The 26,737-nt window shown below is 36.1% G+C and overlaps 1 protein-coding gene across 1 annotated transcript in view; it reads right to left on the bottom strand.

The window, feature by feature from the left end:
• Positions 1-25,915, bottom strand: part of LOC149798955 (guanine deaminase-like) — a 46,457-nt gene extending 20,542 nt beyond the window's left edge. Inside the window, exons 1-9 of the mRNA XM_089957875.1 lie at positions 25,610-25,915; positions 24,347-24,435; positions 16,553-16,724; positions 11,263-11,350; positions 10,453-10,555; positions 10,064-10,091; positions 8,228-8,335; positions 6,598-6,705; positions 5,791-5,888 (exon numbers count right to left, since the gene is read on the bottom strand). Of these exons, the coding sequence (XP_089814001.1) occupies positions 5,791-5,888; positions 6,598-6,705; positions 8,228-8,335; positions 10,064-10,091; positions 10,453-10,555; positions 11,263-11,350; positions 16,553-16,724; positions 24,347-24,435; positions 25,610-25,729 (914 nt within the window). The 5' untranslated portion in view covers positions 25,730-25,915. The remainder of the gene's footprint in view (positions 1-5,790; positions 5,889-6,597; positions 6,706-8,227; positions 8,336-10,063; positions 10,092-10,452; positions 10,556-11,262; positions 11,351-16,552; positions 16,725-24,346; positions 24,436-25,609) is intronic.
• Positions 25,916-26,737: the final 822 nt, after the last annotated feature.

Consider the following 26,737-nt stretch of genomic DNA (forward strand, 5'->3'; position numbering starts at 1 on the left):
TTACTTTCTTTAACTGTCCAACTTTGAATTTGTTTTTAATAGGATGTTTTATTCATGTCCGTATCTACACATTGAAGAATATTTACTTCACGTCCGTGGTTAAAGAATATAAAGTGGTACATCCATCGGTCTTGATATTCAGCATGTACTCGTCGAGGAAAATGAGAGAGAACCAGCAAAAATAGGCAACTTAAGTGAAGCTATGTGCTTGTTTAACAGAGTACAGCACCTCCTGGGAACAACATTCTCAACTCCTCACTCAACGATGGGAGACGGTACAGTAGCGGTTGATACAGAGATGGTGAAGTAGAAGAAAGCAGAGACGAGAAGAACAGAGGGAGGAATTTTCAGTCCCCATAACATACGATTGGGAAACGGAGGCAGATGTGACTATTTTAGGATGTCAGTCTCCGGCAACTAACATGTCCAGATGTACCCCTAATGTCGAACCTGGTATGGAAGATGCAGTTACCCTGGGTATTGATAACATACGACATCCGGGATAAAATCCAACGACCCTGTTGTTTTTAGAAACAGAGATAATACTCAAGTATTGATAATGATTGGAATTTTTTTAAATGTTATACGTGTCTTTCACAGCTTAAACTTAAATCCACGCTCCATTATTATCTCTTGTGATGATAGTGTGATAATTTGTTTGAGTCTATAGTGTGTGAGACCATATACCCTTTTTATGGGTGATGCTATGTTTTTGTGTGAGCATTCTTACCCCACCCATGGATGGCAGTGTGTGCATTTGTGAGTACACCTACCCTTTCCGTTAGTTAATAAGTGTGGATACTGATCATTTAGGCGGCGTATTGGATAGTAGGTATGCCTGTGTGAACTTTCCTACCTTTCTCAGGGGTGATAGTATGCTTGTGTGTAATTGTACTCCTTTGCTTTTCGTCTGTTAGGATGTGCGGGTGCTGGTCAGTAGAGTAGATAACAGTGTAATGATCAGTGAAAATGATGTGGTGGTTAATCAGTGTTGTTTTAACATCACATGTTCCCTTATATCCAGATGCCATGTTTTACTGAAGATCAAAAAACCATTTGTATATACAAAGGGAAATGTCACATTCAATTTTAACAATACATTTCCGCTTGTACCGCAGGCGCCTTATTAATGTTGAACCTGTATAGTTTTAACATTACGAAAGCGCCGTTGAACCTATGTACATTTCTTTTAACATTACCGTTCTCTCATATTCTTTTAATCAGTGTCAGACTGTTAGTCAGACAGATTATTGTTAAATTCCCCTTGTGCCCAGACTCCCACTGTAATGGTGCAAACGTTCGTAGAAATAAATTAACTGTCCATTCTGTCGCAATCAGCGTGACATGTAACCATTAGGTTTTATGTATGGGCTGGACTCTCAATCTTTTGCTGACTGCAAGGTATGGAACTGGCTCTGTTTGGGGAATGAACTGACTTTTAATTAGGGTCCGTTAGATAATGGTCAGAGACATGGAAGACGTCAGTGTGAACGCAAGTTCAATAGCGGAAAATGGCAACTGTTGAGACAAATCAAGAAATATTTTAGGAAGTTTGGCGATTTGAATAAGTGTTAAAAAATGATATTTTCCAGCAAAGTTATTAATACGGCGGAATAGAGGATTATACTGACTTCAATGGGAGTTATACAATTGCTGGCGGGTAAAGAAAAAGTAATTCTGATTGGCTAATCTAAACGAGATTATGTTTTCCCAGACGGAGTTCAGGCTTTTAAGAAATTCTCCCGGAGAAAGTAGTCAGTCTAAGTTCTGAGGTAAACCAGAATTTAAGCTCCGGAAAATAATAATTATTTTTCGTTAGATTGTCTAGGGGAGGCGAGTTGGAAAGTGAGGGATACGAAAAGAGAGAGGTTCGGCTTCATAAAAAGTGTGCGAGCCTCGATAACGCATAAGGTTTGTCTCAATTGCATACAATATATGTCCATTGATATAAGTTTGTAATTATTCGTTGAATTATCCATTTAAAATGATAAATCAATGTTTTTCTTTGAGTTCAAAAGTAATTGTTTGCAAATTCAAATGTTATATGTACGACTCATTCATTATATGAATGAGTTCGGATATAGTTGTTTTGTATGTAATGGAAATCATGTATCATAAAGGTTTCATGCATTGCTGGTGAGAAGTAAATTGTATCTCTTAAATGATTTATATAATGTATGCTGAGAATTGATTTTTCTATGTCAGGAAACGTATGTCAATTTATCGCTAATTAGTAAAGTAACGTAGTTATGATAAGGAGTGAAGTCCATTGATTCGTTGTGTAATTAAGTTGTGAATTCTTTCAAACCGGGAATCGAGGTTGTAAACATTAGGAGTGTGTATCGACATGCATAGCTCAGCTGGTACTTTTTAGCTACCGCGGGATAGTACTGGTTACCCGAGAGTTCTAATTATGTCGTAGTTCCAATTAAGAATGCAATGAGCGGCTGGAAAAGTTATAAATTCACATTAACATGTTTGTGCGTGTGTGTGTGTATTATGTTGCAAACTGACCATAGCTTAGTTCTGTTGAATTACGATAGAAGATATCTGACGTAAAGAGTATGAATATTGTTGATCAAAGGAAGAGGAAAAACCCGACACGTATTTAGGTTGGGTATTATATTTTATATTTGAAGCGAAAATAGCTTCATAATGTATTGCACGGTCGAAAAGAATACAGTCTAAAGAAATGGCAGTTGGTGACCCGAAGAGGCGAGAGAGAGAGAGAGAGAGAGAGAGAGAGAGAGAGAGAAGAAGAAGATGATGATGATGATGATGATGAAATACGGCAAGGCCGACCTATCACCACTGGGATTTGGAAAAGATAGGAAGCACCAGGCGATGCTGACATGCCCGCAATTTCAGTTCGATCAGTCATTCGAATATATGATGAAATTTCTTCTATCAGTATAACATAACGGCTAATTGAATTTCGCATAAATGTTTTAACTCTCTTTCTAAGAGAAAGGTAGTCAGTCACATGTCATATTCAATTTCATTTTGCTAATGTAATTAATAAAATTGTTACATTTCAAATACTGGGCCTAATGTTATTCTATTCTATATCTCTGCTCAGATCTCTGTTATTCCATTCATTAATTTCATATTCTAATGTATTGCTTACTCCATCTAGCCAATAACACCGTGGTCGATCATCTCATAGATTACGATAGCCAAAACCCATAAGGAATGGGTGATATCACACATTATCATTATACCCCCGACACCAACTCACATGTTAAATCTGTGGGCATTTCGACATAGAATTTCCGCTGGACCCTGATTCTCATCATTCCAAGATGTTTGCCCAATGTTAGTTTCCCTTGTACCGATACTCATCTTTTTCGTACCCTTAGTAATTCTCTTAACTTCAGCGGTTCGCCTTCTCCGACATTTTTACATCACTGTCATTTCCCTATGTTAGGTCAAACACATTTCTCTTCTGGTGTGCGGTTTGCTGCACGTGCAACTGCAGATAGTTTTAGAGAGGTATTTTGGCTTTCAATCGGCATTAGATTTATTGATAGGATGAAAGAAACAAAACAGCTATACAAATAGTAAGAACTTTTCAAATACTCATCGAATCCTACATTAAACACCATTGCAACTAGAATTTATGACTGAGCTGCACTCGCAATTTCAAATGCGTACAAAATGTAATATTATATTTATCAAATAGCAGATATTCAATGAAACCGTGTAACACTGCAGCGAAGTACATTCGGATGTCTTCGATGTTATGCTTTATTGCCTTTAACTCGTCCTTTTGTCCTTCCCTATGCTCATGGGAATGTTCTTCCACGTGGTTAGTATGTAAACAATATATGTGTTTATTTAGCTTAAAAAGACAGTAGCAAAGTGAGAAAAAATACTTTCTAGTTCAGATCTAAAGTAATGGGGATTTTTTTCTCAAATTGCAATTATTTTTCACTTAATTAACGTTGCACTCAAATGATCAAAGTAATATGACTGATTACAATTTTTGTGTTGGTAATTCTGGTACGATATTTTTGTTGCATGTTATGTTAATGTATAGTGCACAAGTATTTGCGAAACGTAGAGACCCTTACACGGCAAATATAGTATGCAGTATTATTATGTGTGTGAGTGTGTGGGTTTTGGATTGTCAACGTAGTTGTAACAGTTTTTCAGTCATATCGCTACGATGTCTGCAGGGTGGCAGTTTATAGTGATGTCTAGCACTGGGGCGTACTGCTGCAGACATGTAGCATCATGTCCCGCCCATTCATATGATCCTGACACCAGGCCGACCAGTCCTAACACAAACTCCTTAATGCTGAGCGCCTAGCGAGGCAGCTGTTAGAACCATTTTTATAAGTCTTTGATATGACTTGGCCGGGGTTCGAACCAGCGACCACTCTAACCACTAGACCATCGAGTCTCTCTCTCTCTCTCTCTCTCTCTCTCTCTCTCTCTATTTGATTGCAGAACTCGCATGCTTCTATTGCAGTCACGGACAAGTACCAGTTCCCCAACCTCCTAACTACCGGTATTTATAATTAAAAATTGCGCGAATCTTTACATGGCAAAATAATACTACCAGGCAAGAACGACACAGACAGACGAACAGACACACAATACCAATTTAAGATGCTCCCGCTGCGATTTCATAGGGAATTTGTTATGGAATTGATATTCTTGTCACTGCTATCAAAGGCTTTCAGTTTGTTATGGAATTGATATTCTTGCCATTGCTATCAAATTCTTTCAGTTTATTATGGAATTGAAATTCTTGCCATTGTTATCAAAGCTTTCAGTTTGTTATGGAATTGATATTCTTGCCATTGTTATCAAAGGCTTTCAGTTTGTTATGGATTTGATATTCTTGCCATTGCTATCAAAGGCTTTCAGTTTGTTATGGAATTGATATTTTTGCCATTGCTATCAAATGCCTTCAGTTTATTATGAAATTGAAATTCTTGCCATTGTTATCAAAGGCTTTCAGTTTTTTATGGAATTGATAGTCTTGCCATTGCTATCGAAGGCTTTCAGTTTGTTATGGAATTGATAGTCTTGCCATTGCTATCAAAGGCTTTCAGTTTGTTATGGAATTGATAGTCTTGCCATTGCTATCGAAGGCTTTCAGTTTGTTATGGAATTGGTATTCTTGCCATTACTATCAAAGGCTTTCAGTTTGTTATGCAATTGATATTCTTGCCATTACTATTAAAGGCTTTCAGTTGGTTATGGAATTGATATTTTTGCCATTGCTATCAAAGGTTTTCCGTTTTGAGTTTTGAAATTCTTGCCATTGTTATCGAAGGCTATCAGTTTGTTATGGAACTGATATTCTTGCCATTGCTATCAAAGGCTTTCAGTTTGTTATGGAATTGATATTCTTGCCATTACTATCAAAGGCTTTCAGTTTGTTATGGAATTTATATTCTTGCCATTACTATCAAAGGCTTTCAGTTTGTTATGGAATTGATATTCTTGCCATTGCTATCAAAGGCTTTCAGTTTGTTATGGAATTGATATTCTTGCCAATGCTATCAAAGGCTTTCAATCAAAAGCTGAGGTTTTGTTTACCTTAGAGATGATATGACATAAAGCTACGTGAAAGGTTAGAGATATGGAAAATGAGATGAACAAATGTCACGTGAAAGAGTCAGTGATGAGGAAAATTACATGAACTAAGGTCATGTGATTAAGTCAAATATAGGGAAAATTACATGAATTAAGGTCGAGCGAAAGAGTCAGAGATGATGCAAATTATATGAATTAAGCTGAAGTGAAAGAATCAGAGCTGTGACAATAGAGACTTACGAAATATTCGAATTGGGACAGTGCGACAACGAAGTTCCCATGGCTTTGATCAAAGAAAGTTCTTCTAAGGATAAGAATACGCCATGCGCCAAAACAGTCTGAAACAGATAAGTATATATAAGTATGTAGTGTGTCTGTGCGTGTGTGGGTGTGGGTGTGTGTGTGTGTGTGTGTGCGCGAGAGACAGAGAGAGGGAGAGCAAAGTTAAGAATACAATCCAAGTTCTTGTTGTCGTCCTCGTCCTCGTTCCTCTCGCCTTTCAAAACAATTTAAAAACATATCTTAAAACAAGTGATTCAAAATATGATTATACAATACGCTATGTATATTTTACAGTTTCGTGAATATTGCCAACAATTCAAGTCCATAGCCTCTCTTTAAACCAGTTTCTTGAATACTGACACCAGGCCGACCAGTCCTAACACTAACCTCTTAATGCTAAGCGCCAAGCGAGGCAGCTGGTAGTACCATTTTTATAAGCCTTTGGTATGACTCTGCCGGTGTTCAAAGTTGCGACCTCCCGCATCCGAGGCGGACACTCTAAGCACTAGGCTACCAGAGTGGTCAGCTCTATGAGTATAGGAAAACAAAGACATTTTGTGTTTAAGATAAACAAATAGGATCATATATTAGTGTCTGGAAAAAATAATAAAACTAGGATTATATATTTAATTAAATCCTTAACGACGAGTTATGATGCGCTCCTTTCTCTCCGAACGATCAATTAATGTACTAATTTGTACTTTAAAGTACACAAGCAGTACGCATCAACACATGCGCATTATACATATAGTGTAAAGAACTTACTCTGTTTGTTAGAAGTCCGGCAGTATAGTAGGTGTCGGTGTAGTTTTTGCTTTCCGGAAAAAGTTCATGTACAAGTTCAACTTCCCTTTTATTCTCACTTATGTGCGTCTGAAATAATAATAATAATAATAATAATAATAATAATGCAAATATTATTTTTTTCAAGAATAAAGTATGACCAATAACTATAGGTTACTGCATTTGTATGGGAAAATACGATCTTGGGAGTGCAGTATATCCATCCAATAAAACGAGTTCATATTTTGCCCATACAAATGCAATAACCTTTTATTTATATGCTCATTTTCTTATTCTACCTAAGGCTTAATTATACCAACAAAAATACACTACAAGAAACAAAGTAACTGAATGTATGCCGTATTCCAAACTAAATACACACGCGCAAATTCATCATTACACAACAACAACAACATTATTAATGCGCACATAATTCCGCCCAGATAAATTTGAATTTAGTCGCGCGCTAGACATAAGGTTCGAAAGAAAATTGCGTTTTGGTCTACTTCAAATTTAAATTTGAAGTCATATTGTGAATGAATGCGCATTGCAACAACTTTTCCATTTGATCTGGAATGAATAGATTTTGGTACTGTTGTCGTTTCTACAAAAATCTGTGATTATGCACTGGTTGTATCTATACCAATTCTACATGAAGTACATCGGATTTAAGCGGCGACGGAGCAGCGTGTTGACATCTGCAAGTGTGTTTCTGTTCTGTCATTGAATGTTAAAATCATAATATGGGGAAAATATGAAGTCTTTCAATTGCAATTATCAAAAGGACGCTATAGAATATAATTTTTATTCCATTTTTAGTGCAGTAAGGAGGATGTAATTTCACTTGGAATAAAGTCGAAATTACAATACAAATTTGAAATGTGTAATCAAGCTTGAGAACCCATGACATGGCTCATGTAATTCGGATTTGCAGAGCTAAGAGAATACTTTTTGAGGAAATTCAGGTTGTAAAACTGTAAGTATATTTTATGCCATTCTTATTATCAGCTAAAAAAGACAGTTTATGCCTTGTCACTTGCATGTTATTTGTAGGAACCCAGCAATTTTATGAAATCTGGCGTCTATCGCCCGCCTAAATCCGAAACATTGCATCAAAAGGTAACGCGGAATGTAGCAAAGCAGCTGCTATGTGGCAATCCACGAATCATCTGCTTTAGTTCATTCAGAAACAAATCTGATCAACCAAAAATGTAAACCGCCAGGTACGAGAGTGTACATGATTTGTTTAGAAATAAAAAGTGCTAGCGTCTGCGTCAATTGTTTGTTTAGAATAGAAAGTATTTTCTTTATGAGTGCAATATGAAGTTGAGCGCGAGTTCAGTATCGTACAATACTGACCGATTCTGACAATGCAATGTTAACGGAGAAAACAAATGAGCATATAATAATAGCGTCTAACTATATATTGAACTATCTCTCTGTCTACTTAGCTAGAGAATTACCTATAGGTCTGTCTCTCTCCCTGCACACACACACACACACACACACACACACACACACACACTGATGTTCATTACAAAATTAAGCCACATTAATCATGCTGTGCACACGCATATGTGTGTTTTGTGTGTATGAAAAAAAGTCTACCTACCTGTATAGGCACCTTGTATTTTTTCGCCAAGTCTCCCAACTGCTTAAGTAGTTTGCTGTCACAAGAAACGCTGAATCGAGGGGTGATTACTGGCGTTATCAGTGGATACTACAAATAAATGAAGCAACTACTAAATATTTCAGAGCTTTTATTTCTTTTAGAACTGTAAAAATATTTGTGAGTCATGCTTTATCATCATACGTTACAACCAGTATCTTCGGTCGAGTTTGCACATGTTAGTGCACACAAACACAAAGTCATGTGCCGTATATTTGCAAGCTTATGCCGAGATGAAATAGTTCCGATGTTCGGCTGCATGAGTTTGCTTCACTATCAATAAATTAAGATGTAGAGCCAATAAATGTATTATATATCCTGACATGCAGAATGTGTCATCCGATATATTGGTGAACCAGCTGTTTTTAGAAAAAGAATAAAACACCACAGAAGTCAAATTCGCAATAAAATCAACTCGCCAACCACCAATATTTAAGTGGTACATTCAGCATAGTCCCTTGAGATGCTACCGATAGAGTGTGACTCACGGTAGACGACACAGAATGCATACGTCAGGGAACGTCACTAAATGCAGCAACAAAGAACTTGTGGTGAAACGAGATATTCCAAATGCAGTCTTTTAAAAAAAATCATTTAGGTGTCAGATTATGACTCGTATGCAGGTATTTACGACAATATTTACATACGTAAGTATTCGTTAACTTATTACATGCATTTATATTATTATTATTATTATTATTATTATTATTATTATTATTTGTTTTTCGGTATTCCGCTACAATATTTTCATGACAGATTCCCTTTACCACCATCTCGAAGCCTAGCATTACTTGGATGCATAACCTTTGGTACGTAACCTTTGGTACATTACCGTTGGTACATTACCACTGGTACATAACCTTTGATATATATTTCAGTACCTGGTCTTCCGTTTTTTATCCATAGCCTCGATTCAGGTCCAAATAATTTGGTACTCCGCCAAATTTGCAAATACAATTTTATTATTTTCAAAACGAAACACAATATAGATAATTTGTTGACTCATTTTCAAACAGTTTTCATCTTTTTTGTTGCTGTTTTTGCCTCATCGATTAAATCTCTTTTGTCTATATTCCCTTTTTCATTTAAATGTGTAACACGCCTTCCTCTCGGTTTTTGTGTGAAGTGTCTTCATTGATGCAAGTTTTTTCCCCCCTAACGAAGAGCTCTGTTAACTCTAATCATTGGGATAAACACAAGTAACTGTGTCGTCCAATATTCCTCAGTAAGGTTCTATATATAGAAATATATAATAAATAAAAGGTAATATATAGTGTATGTAATTTTCGTTGATCGCTATATGGATTTCATTGATCGCTATATGGATTTCATTGATCGCTATATGGATTTCATTGATCGCTATATGGATTTCATTTTCAGGAAAACATCCGTTTTTGGCTACCAGATGCTCACTTCAGAAGTAAAACAGGCTGTCTGATTTTTAAAAAATTCAAGAGGAAGAAATTAAAACTTCGAAAAATCACATACAACTAAAAGAGACCAGATACAGACGCGAGACATGCCAATTTTCGCAAGGACATGTAAGTACGCACATACCGACAGACACAGTTATGAGGATGCATCCAACATTTTGCCGACATGTCTCTGATTATTTGCTTATAAAACAAAAATTTTCTCCTTTCTCCACATAATGACGAGTTTATTTATTACGAACATGAAATCCTTGATCATTAAAAAAATGACAATACCCTCCAGTTCCTTCCCATAATAAGTCCTTACTAATACAATGTGTTTCTGTATAAAACTTGATTGTAGTACCTTCTTTTCCAGGACACTTTCTATATAGCTGGAAAAAGAAGAACAGGAAAGGCAAGTTACAAAGTTAGGAAACAATAAAACATGGGCTAAAACCAGCATTTCTTTGATTAAAAACACCGTTTTTTATTACATAATATGAAATCTGAAAGATATCACATAAAATACCCATTTACAGGAAATAAACTAATATAGTCAAAACGTATTGCTCCTTAGATGTTTATATAATTCATGCTAATTCGATTAATATAATATAATGTTCTTTTGTTAATTTTTACTGTTTATCTGTTTAAGTTGAAATTCAAAAGAATTTCAAATTGAGTTTACAAAAAAAAGATAATATCTATTTATCTATCTATCACTTGGATTCATTCACTTATTCCTTCATTTACCGTTCTGTTTCCTGTATGGATTCTTCTGCGTTTTCTCTGTAGAAGTCAGGGGAATTCCTGTTCATATTCACCTTTCCAACCAGTGCTCGTTGACCAGTCTTGTCTGTGTGTAAAGACCCAAATGTCAATATATATATATATATATATATATATATATATATATATATATATATATATATATATATATATATATATATATATATAAATAAGTATGCTATCATCGAAGATATTTCGTATTCCTCATTTCATTTTGTAAACTGTTTAGAATCATATTGTTTAGGCAACATATCTATTTAGAAATAAATTGGATAGACTAGAGATCTGTTTTCGTATTGTGTGCATTGCAACGAAATAAAAGGCAGTCCTTGTCAGTGGAAGTCAATAGTTTTTTCTTCTTTCTAAGTAGGTGTAAAACTTGCACTAATATAGGAAAGGAATGGTTTGACATTTACTGTTTGTAAAACTTCGACAGCATTTATATATTATTTAAACAAAAATCCTTAAGCGGTTTAAAATCTGATTTCCGGCATTTCATTTATGAACTTATATATGTATCAGGTTTATTCCACATATCGCCTCGATACTGTATTGTAAAAATATCAAGACAATAAATTAACGACAGTAAATTAAACCGATTACCTGTAATCTAAAATGGTTGTCAGGGTGAAAATAATATGCATTTTTTCAGAGTAAAAAATGAATTATTAAATTGTCTAAGAGGCGTCACAGTTTAAAAGTAGTGGATGTATGGAGTGCGCGGGAGGGATGTACAATTGTTTGAAACATTTTGTTGTTCAGACAAGTACTTACGAATGATGTCACACAGAAGAAGTGTTGCGTCGGTGTGTATTGTGGCGAAATAACAGGCAGTCGTTGTCCCATTTTGTATCACTCTGTCCTAGAAAGTAAACATAATTAGCACAAGGTTTCAAGTAAGTAGACATCACCTTTACTTAAAGTCTATCAGATCTGGTATGCTAATTCGTTTATTCTATAAGATATATTCACGTGTTTGTCAAATGTGTAATTCTGTACATCATGCCTACAAATATTGTGACACGAGTTACAAGATAATCTAACTTAATTACTGTCCGTTTAAAGGAGTCACGGTACTAATTCAACTGCCATAGTAAACATATGGAAACACTATCATATTCAAAATTCAATAACTTAAAATTTCTGGGTGCTGATGATCAGACTTATATTTCTCCATGCACAACTACCCTTGGTGCAAGCTTCTGTGTGGAGAACACCATATGACCCGCAGCATTTTCTTAATCTACATGTGCATGAAACACATGTTATTGATTCTGCACCAATAAATCGGGTGCTACTTTCATTAATGAGTACTCCTAAGTCAAGCCTGTAAAAATACTAAAATTGCATCAATAGAATTTTGTCTATATTTTTTTTTAAATTACAGATAGGATAAGCTCTCAAAAGATATTATTACCAAAAATTTCCATTTTCATTATTAACCAATTATGGACCACCAAACCCGTATATACTCTATTATTTGTTCACCCATTTCTAGACTGGTTTACAGTTCTTCCTTATGATTAGTAAAGTGTGTCCTAAAGAGAAGGAGGTAACCCTTGAAGACCCTTGGCTGCATCCTTTCTATTTATTTAATACAAATGAAACTTTTAATATTTGAGTAAATATCGATTAGGTATGTATGATCTTTTCTATAAAACTAGTCAAAACCTCTCTTGTCAAAGACAAACATCAAGGGAAACTAACTGAACTTGTTGGTTGTATAGCTTGATAAAAACATCGCAATTACATAATACTTATCATAATTATTTTTCTGTTGAAACTTCATCATATTTGTTAAACAAATTTCAAAGATTACACCAAAATGGTAATTTCTCCACCTCCCCAAACCCCATTTTTAAATTTAGCTGCTAGAGTCATTGTCTGTGAAGAGGGTCAGTGACCCCCAATAAGGACTCCTTTAATAATAATAATAATAATATTAATAATAATACTAATAATGAGGACTTTAACATTAAACAACACCTATAAGATAAAAAACATATAATAATATTATTACAAAAACAAACACAATGAAATCAGAAAAACATTAAAAAATAAAAAACATGCTGAGAATATTTCAGTTAGGAAACATTATTAGGTTTTTAAGTTTGTTCTTGCAGTCGAAATAAGTGAGTTTTGAGAGCCCTCTTGAATGTGATCACTGTCTTTGTGTCTAAGTTCAGTAGGCAATTCATTCCACGTTGCTGGGCTCTGGTATGCAAAAGAACGCTGTCCATATGACTTTGTTTTCATAGTGGGAATAATGAGTATACGATTGTCAGAAGAGGAGCGTAAGTATCTTGCTGGTGTGCACACATGGGTGAGATCGGGTAGGCATGTTGGACTAGAGTCCGACAGTGAAAAGTAGCACAGAGAACAAATTTTATGTTTGATTCTGGATCAAATGGATAGCCAGTGTAGGGTACAGAGCAGCGGGGAGGTGTGCTCTGATCGTGGTACTATAAGTATGATCCGAGCAGCTGTGTTTTGAATTTTTTGAAGTTTCTGGAGTAGATATTGAGATGAACCAGACAGAATTGAGTTACAATAGTCCAGTCTTGAAAGTACTAATGAACACACAAGTGTTTTAGTGGCATCGACTGAAAGATATTTGCGAATTGAGCTGATGCGTCTCAGCTCAAGATATGTAGCTTTGGATATGTTCATAACATGTTGGTGCAATGTGAGAGTACTGTCCAGAGTAACACCTAGGTTTCGTACTGATTGTGTGAATTTAATGTTGGTGTTGCTGATATTTATTGTTTGAGGTAAAGGATGTGAATGAGAAAGTCTTTGTGTTGTGATCAGAATGGCCTCAGTTTTATCATCATTCATCTGCAGCTTGTTACATATCATCCATGATTTTACATCAGTAATGCACCTCTCTACACCTCGGATGGTAGCATCAACTTAAGTTGGGTGGCTAGATTTGTATATTTGGGTGTCATCAGCGTACAATTGGTGAGACACTGGATGATGATCTATGACACTTGAGAGCGACTGAGTGTACAGAATGAAGAGAACAGGTCCAAGAACAGACCCCTGTGGAACATCACAAATAGATTAACTGTATTCCATTTGCAGATACAATTTGTGTCCTGTTGACCAAGTAGGACTTGAACCACAGTAAGGCTGTATCATGAATGCCAAATACATGCTGGAGACGGTGAAGTAATATATCATGGTCTATTGTGTCAAATGCTGCAGACAAATCAAGGAGGGAGAGGGCTGTAATCTTTCCGCTATCCAACGCAGAGAGAATGTCATTAACTACTTTTAGAAGAGTAGTTTCAGTATTGTGGCAAGGGCGATATGCAGATTGTACATTGCTTAAAAGACTGTTTGAATTTAGGTGAGATACAAGTTGGGATAGAACAACCTTTCCTAAGATTTTTTATATGAATGGGAGATTAGAAACTGGGCGGTAGTTCTTTAAATCGTTATGGTCTAGTGTTGGTTTCTTCAGCAGAGGTTTTACAAAGGCAGTTTTGAAAAATGATAGGAATTCCCCGGATGAGAGAGAGGTATTAATAACATCAGTTAGTGAAGGCAATACTGGATCTAAGCACTCAAGCAACAGTGATGTTGGAATTGGATCAAGTTCACATGACTTTGGTGCACTCTTCATCAGGATTGTACGTACGAAATCCATAGAGACAGGTTCAAATGCTGCTAATGGTTGCCGCTCAAATTCTGTATTCCAACTGTATGGTGACGACGAGTCAATTGAAATTGTGGTGTCAAGCTTATCTCTAATGGTTTGTACTTTGTCATGGAAGAAATTTGCAAACATGTCCGGAAGGTCGACTGGAGATAACGTAGTTGGAAGTGGTGTTGATTTGTTTCTTGACATTAGCTTGTTAGTAATCTCGAAGAGCTCTTTGCAGCTGGAACTTTCCATGATCTTAGTAGTGTAGTGGGCTGATTTCGTTGCATGGACTATATCTGTGACATTCTTCTTAGCGGCTTCATAGATTTGCTTATGAATAGTGAGTCTGATGGAAAGCCAGAGCCTCTCAGCTTTACGGCGGTCTCTTTTAGCAGTGCGAAGCTGGTCCCTAACACTGCTATACCATGGAGAACACTTTTGAATTGATACTCTGCACTTGGTAGCTCGGGCATGTTTGTCAAGCAATGAACGCAGACAGTTATCGAGTTGTTCTGCGGTAGGAGGTAAGCAAGTTGTTATGTTAGCTTGGATATCGTGCATTAGTAGTTTGGTTCTATTTATCATACGGAGGTTTCTCTTAGTAGCAGATAAAGGTGGAGGGTTAGGGACTGATACGTCCAGATGGCATATAATGCAGAGGGGATCTGATGCAAGGTCATGGGATACCAGGGAGGACCGTAGAATGTTATCATCAGGTCTATGAAGAATCCAGTCTAAAATGTGACCATGTTTATTGGTGGATTGGTTAACTGACTGTTAGAGGATGAAAACATTAATGGAATCTATGAGTTTTGATGTATCTGAGTTTCCGGGACAGTCAAAGTGAAAGTTGAAATCTCCAAGAATAATCAGGTTGCCACCTATCGAATTTCCAAGGTCCAAGAAATTCGGAAACTGCTCCAAAAAGAGAGAGTCAGCCAGCTTGTTTTTTCTACTAGGAGGAGGGCAGTATAGGCAGAAAAAAATGGACTGACCTTTGCTCCAGTGTGAGTGTGGTTTGGACTAGTTCAAACGATGTGTGGTCGAAATTGAATGTTGTGGTGTAGTTAAGACGTTTTATCATGGAGTTCTTTGTGATGACAGCAATTCCACCTCCGCGAGAATTACGGGGGAACGACTTGATGGAGTAACCAGTGGGTGTTAGATCCGCACACTTGGGCTCATCGCCTGATGTTTTTAGCCATGTTTCTATCAGGAAAAATATGTCAACATTTTGGTCGTCGATAAAATTAACTATTTCTGTGTGCTTTTCCGGTGGTCCTACTGACTGGACATTGAATAATGCAATGCGCATAGGTATTTCTTGGACAGTTGACACAAAGGTTGACGAATTAATAGGGATTTGAATTAGGTTATCTAAATTAACGGTCGAATTTTTTTTTTACTGGTTGTGCCGAAATAAGGGAGATAACTGGGATTCTTCTTCCTGTTCTACGCCGGCCAGCTTTGAAACAACGTTTAAATCATCAACTTTGTACGGGTAAGAACCCTACTTTCGATTTGTTACAATTTCGGTTTTCGGAAAATATACCCACCGTCGCTAATTAAATTAAAACCCGTCATCATTATCTGAATTATATGGGATATATTTTTAAAGGGATGCCAAATGTATTTAAACACATTATGATCTATATTTCTTGATGAACTGATGAAGGACACCTGTTTAAAACTAGTCATTATCATTCATGTCAAAAAGCCAATTAGGAAATAAAAAGAGAGTAAACCACCTCTTTTCACGAACTAATTACGTAATTTGTATATTAAATTATGAATTATTGAGATAAGTACGTGCCAAGACAGTTTGATTAAATCAGATCTCCAAAAACCTACGTTATATATAGAAAGAGGCTGACATAAGAGGTTATGATCTGATTACAGCTCGTGAACCAATTACTTACATAACATAGAAGTATACTGACCATTTGGAAAGTCTTTTCATCGGCTTTAGCCCTTGTTATTTGGTTTACGGGGAAACCTACACCGATTGACAATATGTTGTTGAATACCTAGAATGACATTCTGAATCTTGAAAGCTTCAGGGTTATTGACCATAAGGTCATTATAATATGACTCCTGATAGGGACGGTAAGATCTTCCAATAACATTGGTCCGAGGAGATCCAACTGTAATCAGATTTGGGTGAGAATACACTTATCTATGTTAATAAATAATTTCTATCATTTCCCTGGCTATGCAGCTGATATGCAATGGCGGCCGTTATTTTCTTTAAGACTGCTCTTAAGTATACAAAATAAGGAGGTTTAACTTGAAATTAGTGTTCTCAGAATTATGGAAATACACCTTTCATCTTAGACTGATCTGATATGCGTTGCTCTGATTTGAAATTAGAGACCTGAACAAAAGCTGTAGTAAAGAACCCCGAGGGCTTACCACGACTATGTCGTAGGCGTTGTTGGCAAAAGTCAGATCCTTGTAACGAGCCTCCGTTGGAAACGTGTATTTCTCTAACCAGTCTAGGAGCTGAAGGTCAAGGCCCTTTCCAGCATTAGGGTATTGGGATGCATGTATATGGGTATCTACGAAGCCAGGAAGTATGAATTGCCTGGGGGGAAAATATCAGTTGTATCATAGCTAGCTAACTGAATAGACTATAGACTACATATATATATATATATATATATATATATATATATATATATATATATATATATATATATATATATATATATATATATATATATATATATATATATACGTACGTATGTATGTATCTATCGATCTGTCTAAAGTATCAAATAAACCTTTTACGCAGTATATTACATCTGCCAAGACTTAAATTTATCATAAAGATTGGTTGGGTTGTTGCTTTTTAAGTAAATAATTGATCTAGAGATATTCAGGTTAATCTGTTATGATCTGTCGGGTTTGGAGCTAGATTGCAAAACCATTCCGGCCGATCGATTAATGACATTTGCTCATAAGTATGTCCGGTGTCAAGACTTAAAGTTTGTGTTGAGGTCATTTTTTTTTAATGGTAAATAGGGGTTTTTGTTATGGGTTTAATGGCATTTTCCAGCACATGATAGGCTATACACGGCGGAGGAAGAACCCAGAAAAATCCACGGAAGAACCAATGACCCAATGGAAGCAAAACTTTCTCATATACAAATGTTGGCTGAGCCTGAGACTCGTATCTATGCAGAGATGAGACATCTGTAATCTGTAAGGGCGAGTGCCTTAGACCACTCGGCCGCCTAGGCCCCTTTACAGTAAGTAATGACTACAAAAATGTATTGTGGCGAGTAAAAGGAGCGTGCACTTCTCTTAAATGTAACCTCCTCTGAGTTGCATTAAAGATAAAACGAAGTGTAGATAAAACCTATATTATACGAGCTGCCTGGACTGTTCATATTTTATTACTTCAAGATATTATGTAACTTACATAGTCTGTATCACATTTGTTTTATTACACGGTTCTTTATCCACGGCTAAATCGTACGTTTTCGTTTAATTCTGGCGAACGTGGGTGACATCATTGGTGCCAAAATGCAACGTTTAATCATGGTATATTATTGCTGCAATAAAGGTCACCAGTCCAGTATGATCGATTCAGTTATTCTAATCGACTCAGGAAGTAAGGAGAAATCTTGTTAACTTTCTTCATTTTGTTTGGAGGCGGGGAGGGGAATGGGGTTTGAGAAAGGCGTGAATTGTGCTATGTATAAGTGATTTGGAGAGCATTTCGTACAATCCAAGTATTCAAACTAGTAACGCAGTAACCCCTACATTCTTTCTCGGCCTATTCAGATTTCAGTCGAGGCCAAATTATCGTAGCTATATATGTGCCAGGTTGTCGAGAACCTTTGGAGGGTAAATTCCCATTTCTGCATCCTGCCTGACATCGGTAATTTTTCCCTAGATATTTAAATTGGCATGTCATTTTATATTAGAATTTACTCGTGTAAACTGAATTTCTTTATGGCACATGGAGATTTCAGATTAGATTGAATCGTTGCTGGCCTAAACAAGTTTTTAAATAATTAGTAATATAATCAAGTACGTATGTATGTATGTATGTATGTATGTATGTCCTCATTCTGTCATTTTCAGATGATCGTAATGTAAAACGAAAACTTTAATTGCGTCTTAAACTAACCATGTCAGTAAACACGTATAAATATATACTGACTCAACAGACATCCGCATTTAAAATCAAAGATCATATTTTTCAGTCTAGATTTATTTTGCATGATACCCAGTATGTACCAAACATGGATATGCTGGAGTATTTGTTTGATCTTAAAAATATTTTTAAGAACATGCAAGAATTTTTATATAAATTTACCGCATACTATAAAATATACAGAGCATAAAATGTCGTTAACATATTGATTACTACTTACGATTTGTAAGAATGCTGGGTAATGTCTAAATGTGTACTTACTCGTGGTCATTTTCAGTGTGAACCCGTATTTGAGTGCAGAACTCGGTCATTGTATATAACATGTAACGTCTCATTCAAGCTAACTCTTGCATAACATCAAAGAAGGGTTTAGAATGTATTGAAACAAGAACGTACACTGTTTGAGAAGAAAAAAAACTAATCTAGCCAAAGCAAATTATATTTAAAAAAACAGCAAACATTTATTGACCAATGGAACGACGTGATTGTCAGGCAATCACATTAACTTGATGTACGAGATGAAAGTCGATAATGGAGACTTCGTAATATCAGAGAATCTGAAGAGGGAAAAATTGTGTTTAACGCAAAATGAAAATGTATATTCTAATTCTCCATTTCATTCATGTACAAAATAAAATAGTTTTACTTTAATATAAAGAATAATATCCTTTATATTCAAATATAGTTTTCTAGACGTACTACACATTCCGAAGCACGCTACTAAAAAGTTGTATAAGAAGGTGTGTGTGTGTGTGTGTGTGATCTGGATTTTTAATGTAGCTTTAACAATTTTTCAGTCATATCGCTATGATGTCTGCAGTGTGGCAGTTTATAGTGATGTCGAGCACTGGGGCATCATGCCACAGGCATGTAGCAAGATGTCCCACCCAGTCACATTATCCTGACACCAGGACGACCGGTCCTAACACCAACTTCTTAATGCTGAGCGCCTAACAAGGCAGCTATTAGTATCATTGTTGTAAGACTTTGGTATGACTCGGCCGGGGATCGAACCCATGACCAACCGCATCCGAGGCGGACGCTCCAACCACTAGGCCACCGGAGCGGTCGCCTAAGAAGGATATTACCGATCTGCATAAAATACATTTTTCTTACTAAGCCCAAAACAAATATTACAAACTAGAGCAAACATGCTCTCCTTTGTATGCTAGTGTAAAATGCATTTTCAAAGAGTGAGAAAATACCAAGTATAGAGAATTACAAAATTTTAATGAGATAGACTCAGCTTCTAGACAGCAAACTGATAGCAATGAACGACCTAGATAAATAGATGTAATAACATACGACAATCTCTTGTCGATTACTACTACTACTATCTATCTATCTGTGTCTGTGTGTGTTTATTCACTAGAAAATAACAGAGAACGACTCTGTTGTGCAGACAAATTTCGTGTTAAGTTACTGCTTAACAAAACGACAATAAAATGGGTTTAACACAACAAAACAAGTAAGTGTTGCATCGATATATTTTCAAAACTTCTTTTTGTCGCCTAATTGGCCAAAATGACCAACCATTTTTTTCCAAACCGTGTATTTCAATGCAAAGGACTAAATGGCAAAGGTTGAATGTATGCCCAGATTTTAAAGTATGTAAGTTCATAGCGTTCTATTTGCATTTGATGTCCTGCAAGTAAGTTGACATTAAAGTATAATAGTATAGGTTGAGATAAGAAGGGTAAAGTACTTAGTAAAGAGTGGTATCAACGACGTAACGTTAAAGTATAATAGTATAGGTTGAGATAAGAAGGGTAAAATACTTAGTAAAGAGTGGTATCAACGACGTAACGTTAAAATGTAATAGCATAGGTTGAGATAAGAAGGGTAAAGTACTTAGTAAAGAGTGGTACCAATGACGTAACGTTAAAATGTAATAGTATAGGTTGAGATAAGAAGGGTAAAGTACTTAGTAAAGAGTGGTATCAACGACGTAACGTTAAAATATAATAGTATAGGTTGAGATAAGAAGGGTAAAGTACTTAGTAAAGAGTGGTATCAACGACGTAACGTTAAAATATAATAGTATAGGTTGAGATAAGAAGGGTAAAGTACTTAGTAAAGAGTGGTACCAACGACGTAACGTTAAAGTATAATAGTATAGGTTGAGATAAGAAGGGTAAAGTACTTAGTAAAGAGTGGTATCAACGACGTAACGTTAAAATATAATAGTATAGGTTGAGATAAGAAGGGTAAAATACGTAGTAAAGAGTGGTGCCAACGACGTAACGTTAAAATATAATAGTATAGGTTGAGATAAGAAGGATAAAGTACTTAGTAAAGAGTGGTACCAACGACGTAACGTTCAGAAAGTAACTCCACTTACATTTACCGAAAGTCACTTGTCTTTTCTTCGTGGAGTAGGAGGTAGCTATTTAAAACCGCAATTTTTGGTTTAATAAACCAAACAACCAATTGGATTTGTTTAATAAGATAATTTGAATGGTACTTTATCGCAGACTTTATTTTCCTAAAATATGACATTTAAGTTTTACGATATTTAAATGCAAATAACTCGTTATGAATACGTATCATTTAGAGTATTAAAGTGTTGGACAGATTTAGGTTACCGTTACCGATGCTTCACACTCAGTGACATGCTTCATAATTAAAATTTATCTCAGTTTCTCAGACACTACTGCCTGTAGAATTACGTACTTTGATATGTATATGCTTCATGTAAAGTACTACACTGTCGAACAATTAGGTCACTGTTACTTTGTCTGTCAGTACGATACGGTTTGTTTTTCCTAGAATATACTGTTTACAAAGTCATCCTGTTTGATATATGTTTCATAAAGAACATTACAATGTTCAGGTAATATTTGTCGAAGGAAATTGATATAAAACGCTTTGTGTATATATTTGTGATAGACTTAATTTCTTAATGCTTTGAAATTTGGACAATCTACATGTAACCCGTTTTTGTAATGTTCCTTCGGACGTAGCTGAAGCATTTTGACTGGAGAAATCCATGTCCTATAAAGATAGGTCTCGTTATTGTGGTTGTTGTTTCTGTCACCTGTTACATATATCTGATTTAATTCATATTTATTTTAATTTAATTGTATGTCAATTTTAAATTTTTTATTGTATTATATGCTATTATAATGTAAATTTATTCATGGAGATGATATTTTTCCAGAAAATCAGTTGACCTGCATCATTTTTTTTTTTTTTTTGTAAACACCAGGTGTTTATCTAAATCCTGACCTTGTTTCAGGATTTGCAGCAACTTTCGTAAACAAGTTCTATTTTATTTTAAAATGATTGGTTTTCATCAGGGTCATTTTTGGAATACGTGACATAAACACGACCTCTCCCTTTCGATTTCGCATATCCGGTTTTTCCATTACTGCGCATTTGTTAGTTTTAATAGAGATTGTAGAGAGAGAGAGAGATTTCTCAGTTTTGGGCTTTTTACACTGCTGTCAGGTTATTTTGTTGTAGCCAGATTCTGAGTTATAATTTTCTTCAGATCAGTTGGATTTCAAAATGGATTAATTCTTTTTTCTCTGGAAATATTTTGAGGAGTGCTCACACAGAAATCTTGGAAAGACATTGCTTACAAATTTAATTTGGATTTCCAACACTGGAGTGTCATTATTTGTATTTCTACAAGGAATTGTAGACTTCAACAATACAGATTGTAGCATATGTCATCGTCTTCCATCTTGGATTCTTCGTCGAGATTCGAACGTGAAATCAGTAGAACATTTTGTTATTAGGACTACTAAAGTTTTATTATCGGACTATTTTTGAATCCTTTTTGGATCTGATTCTATAAAACCGTAAGTTCATATTATTTTTTATTTTTATAGAATTTTGCCAGGAAAATAAATTATTTGTTAAATTTTAAAAAGGTTGTTGTTTTCACTCTTTCTGTGTTACTGTTTATTCGAGCCTAAAAACGTCGGAATACGTATTGCTGTTGTTATGAGCACGACCACACGTACTGATTTTCTTCACGTTGCGTGATTTTAGTTATTGATTTAGATCTCCGAATGGATAATGCAAAAACACGGAATTATTTTTTTGAAACATAAAATTAACTCTGTTAATCGGGCCCCATTCTTGTTAACTCCTACCATTGGTTGGTTTTCATTTTTATTGGCTGTGTTATTAGAATATTTTATAGGCTTGGTAGATGATATCATTAAAGTGATCTATGCCTCTTGTTTGGCTGGTTTTGTTTTTAAAATAGAGATCTGGGTTCATGTGTACAATGCCATCGCAAGCCCAAGTCGGCTGCATGCCTTCATTTGGCATGGGGGAAAAAACTATTCTCCAGTTTCCTACATATGATTAAGCAGAGATAGGTTAAAAGCGCCCTCTTAAAATCACATATCCATCTAACCAACCAAATTTAAATGTTGATTTTATTACTTAGTTCTGGCTATGTTTTAAATGAAAAGAATGTTGTAATAATCCACGTGGTCACTCTGCGTCGCTCTTTTTCTCTAAGCTGGCACGTGCATTGGCATTTTTATATTTTTAAAAAACTGCCACTTAGATGAATGACTAAGTTAGTAATTATAAAAGGAGCGTCCGTTTATCTATTAACTACTCAATCAAAACAGTCATGTTTCATTATTCAGCTTTATGACTGTGCCCAAAATGACTGATATTTCAGTACCACATGCGAAGTAGAGTTAATAGGGTTGAAACAAATCTTTTATTTTCCTTTATCACTGTAACGCTATTGTTGACAATAAAATATGTTTAAAAGCAAACACTGGCATAAATGGGTCAACGTGTGTTTTAATTTAGGAGCACTGTTTTACCACTCTACCACTTGGTCGTTTTGTATAACTGGTTGGTTGGTTCGTGCGATAAATATTTGATTGATTGTGTGTGGGGGGGGGGGTGGTTTGGATTTTTAACGTAGTTTTAAAATTTTTTCAGTCATATCGCTACGGTGTCTGCAGTGTGACAGTTTATAGTGATGTCTAGCACTGGGGCATCATGCCGCAGACATGTAGCATGATGTCCCACCCAGTCACATTATTCTGACACCAGGCCGACCAGTCCTAACACTAACCTCTTAATGCTGAGCGCCAAGCGAGGCAGCTGCTGTTAGTACCATTTTTGTAAGTCTTTGGTATGACTCGGCCGGGGATCGAACCCACGACCTCCCGCATCCAAGGCGGACGCTCTAACCACTACGCCACCGGAGCGGTTAATGGTTGATTATAGAGATATCAAAATTTTATCCATATGTTTAATTTCAGAGACATTGATTTTGTGAGAAATCGGTCTCCTGATAATCTACCTTTCATCCAGTAAACAACTATTTGGAATACGTCACTGGACTACTCCAGGAACGAGTGCATTTTTTTCCTTCATAATATTCAGTTACATTATAGACGTAATTTTCGCACATTACACATTTCTCGCTCATGATTACATTTCTACTTCACTGTGAGTTCAATCTATTATTGGATGTGCCAAGTGTAATCCCCTAGATTATCAAACAATTAATTTAAAGGTGTCAACCACGTTAATTTTCAATTCCAATACCTATTTATGTGGGGGCCCCGAGTGGCTGAGTGGTCTAAAGTACTCACCAATACGAATTGCTGCCATCTCACCTCTGCGTGGGTTTGAGTCTCGGGTTCGGCCAATGCGGGTATGTGAGACAGCTTGCCAGTGGCTTCTCGTGGGTCGGTGGTTCTTTCCGGCGTTTTCCCGCGTTCTTCCTCCACCACTAATACTTTCTGCCATGTATAGCCTATCATGTGCTGAAAATGGCCTTAAACCCTACCACAACAAGTTCAACAACCTATTTATGTATTCTTATGGGTCACCGCATTCATGATAGGAACAGTCGTAAAACTAACTCATTAAATAATGTTAATTCGTAAAGAAACATAACCAAGTTTAGGCCAACGTGCAAGTCTCTAAAGTTGTCCTTTCATAAAAGTTCTAATTATTTCCCCCAATATTCGGAGAATCACATAGAAATCTAGAGAGACCACTTTGTCCAAACAGAAATGAAAATGGAATTGGGATTTCCTGTAAATTACCCTTCCTTTAGATTGGTCACATTTTCCTTTGGTATCAAGAATTCTTCTAATCTGGCCTCGAGTGTCTCCATCTTCTCAAAGAAAACGATCTGAATCAAAACATATATGATTTGTTGGAATATGTGACGTTTATTGTCTAATCATGTGATGTTTGATATACACTGTACAATACATGTCCTAAATATACAATGCACAACACGTTTCCTAAATATATCACGTACAACACGTTGTCTAAATAAACACTGTACAAATAAAAATATACAACGTACAACACATTTTCTAATTATACATTGTACATGTCTTAAATATACAATATATAACACGTTTTCTAAATGTACACTATATATGTTCTAAACATAGTATGTACATGTTTTCTAATTACACACAGTACAATACATGTCCTAAACATACAATGCACAACACGTTTTCTTTAATATACATTTTGCAATAAGTGTCTTAAATGATTGTCTCCACTCGAATTAAGAAAATGCGAGTATCACCTAGCAGTCCTTACTTACGTAAGAGGTTGTGGGAAAGCACATTATCATGCAACCTTTTCATGTTTGGACTGCAGATGTTTAGACACAGTTTGGGAAACCCGGTATGTTAGCATAACCATGCAAGTAACATGATTTTTACACTCCACTACTCGACTACAGGATGTGTGTGTGTTGTGATTTTGATTTTTAACGTAGCTTTAACAATTTTTCAGTCATATCGCTACGATGTCTGCAATGTGGCAGTTTATAGTGATGTCTAGCACTGGGGCATCATGCCGCAGACATGTAGCATGAAGTCCCACCCATTCACATTATCCTGACACCGGACCGACCAGTCCTAACACTAACCTCTTAATGCTGAGCGCCAAGCGAGGCAGCTGTTAGTACCATTTTTGTAAGTCTTTGGTATGACTCGGCCGGGGATCGAACCGACGACCTCCCGCATCCGAGGCGGACGCTCTAACCACTAGGCCACCGGAGCGGTCGACTACAGGAACAAATCTATTCGATAATTTTGTTGAGAAATTTTGAGGTACTAAAAATTGCCTTGTTTCGTATATTCATGTATCCAAACATATAATTTGAGTTCCGTTTATAAAAGATTTCCTGTTTACACATCTCAATCTCTCTCTCTCTCTCTCTCTCTCTCTCTCTCTCTCAACCATTAACAATATACGACAATCAAGGAATTCATACGTGCATGTAAGTAAAAGTCCCTGGAAAATCAATACAACATAAAAGCAACACAATGTATCTACATTACCTTGCCATCCACAACTCCAAGACAAAATTTCTCTAGAATAACCAAAGGTACCTCTTTAGTTGCATGGACAAAATTTCCACAAAATGCAAGTCTATTTTGACCTTCCCCGCGACAATCCATGATCGGAATAATTTTACCTTTCTATGCCTATACGGTATATGGATCATAGCCCTACCGCTTTGGAACCCACACACCATACATATACATACGATTCTTAGGCTTATGTCAACGGTCAAATGAAGGTCAACTTCGAATTAAACTAGTGGTATGATTAGGCCACATACTAGTATATCGGTCACATGCAAGAAACTCATACATATTTTGTCCAATCGTATCATTAGCGCACCTTCACGTTGTTATTTCCCGTGATTAATCTTTGGGCGAGAAGACATGACATCACCGTATACAATAAAATATACAGAGCATAAAATGTCGTTATCACATTGATTACTGCTTTAGATTTGTAAGAATACTGGGTAATATCTAACTGTGTGACTTTTCGTGGTCATTTTTAGTGTGAACCCGTATTTTATGGAAGGGGATTACCGCCATAAATGTATGCATGTATTTTCTATTTTTCCTCGATGCATTATCGTACATGACTGCTTGCAAGTGCTACTTTCATAATTCTATCCATGTATATTGTATTCTTCATTGGTGCAAACTGTATGTGACAGTTTACAAATGCTACTTTCCTTCTGCATTATTGTAAATGGCTGCTTGCAATATATTGTATTCTTCACACAGGGGCTCGCATCGTTGCTTACAATCGACCGGTCATACATGTACTATATAATAAATACAAGGCAGGACACTTCTCTCCTTTCTCGCGCAACCTATTTAAGAATAAACGCTGTTATTTCAAGCCACATTTCGCGTAGCGTAATAAATTTGGTACCGATATTTAGCTCGCTTAACATTCAAGAATAACGCGCTGAATGGAATACTGCACTCTCATTGGCCAACCGAATATAACGCATGATGGCTTAGATTTTTAATTTTAATTTTTTGATTGGCTGAAATAAATTGACATATGGCGGGTGTTTTCACTGGGATCGTAGTGTTGCTGATGCTGGCACGCGTTTGCATGATGGAAGATATCGTACACGCCGCAATTTCAGGTCACAA

Source organism: Sinohyriopsis cumingii, chromosome 5 (assembly GCF_028554795.1).
Source record: "Sinohyriopsis cumingii isolate HCF-2022 chromosome 5, ASM2855479v2, whole genome shotgun sequence".
Classification (NCBI taxonomy): domain Eukaryota; kingdom Metazoa; phylum Mollusca; class Bivalvia; order Unionida; family Unionidae; genus Sinohyriopsis; species Sinohyriopsis cumingii.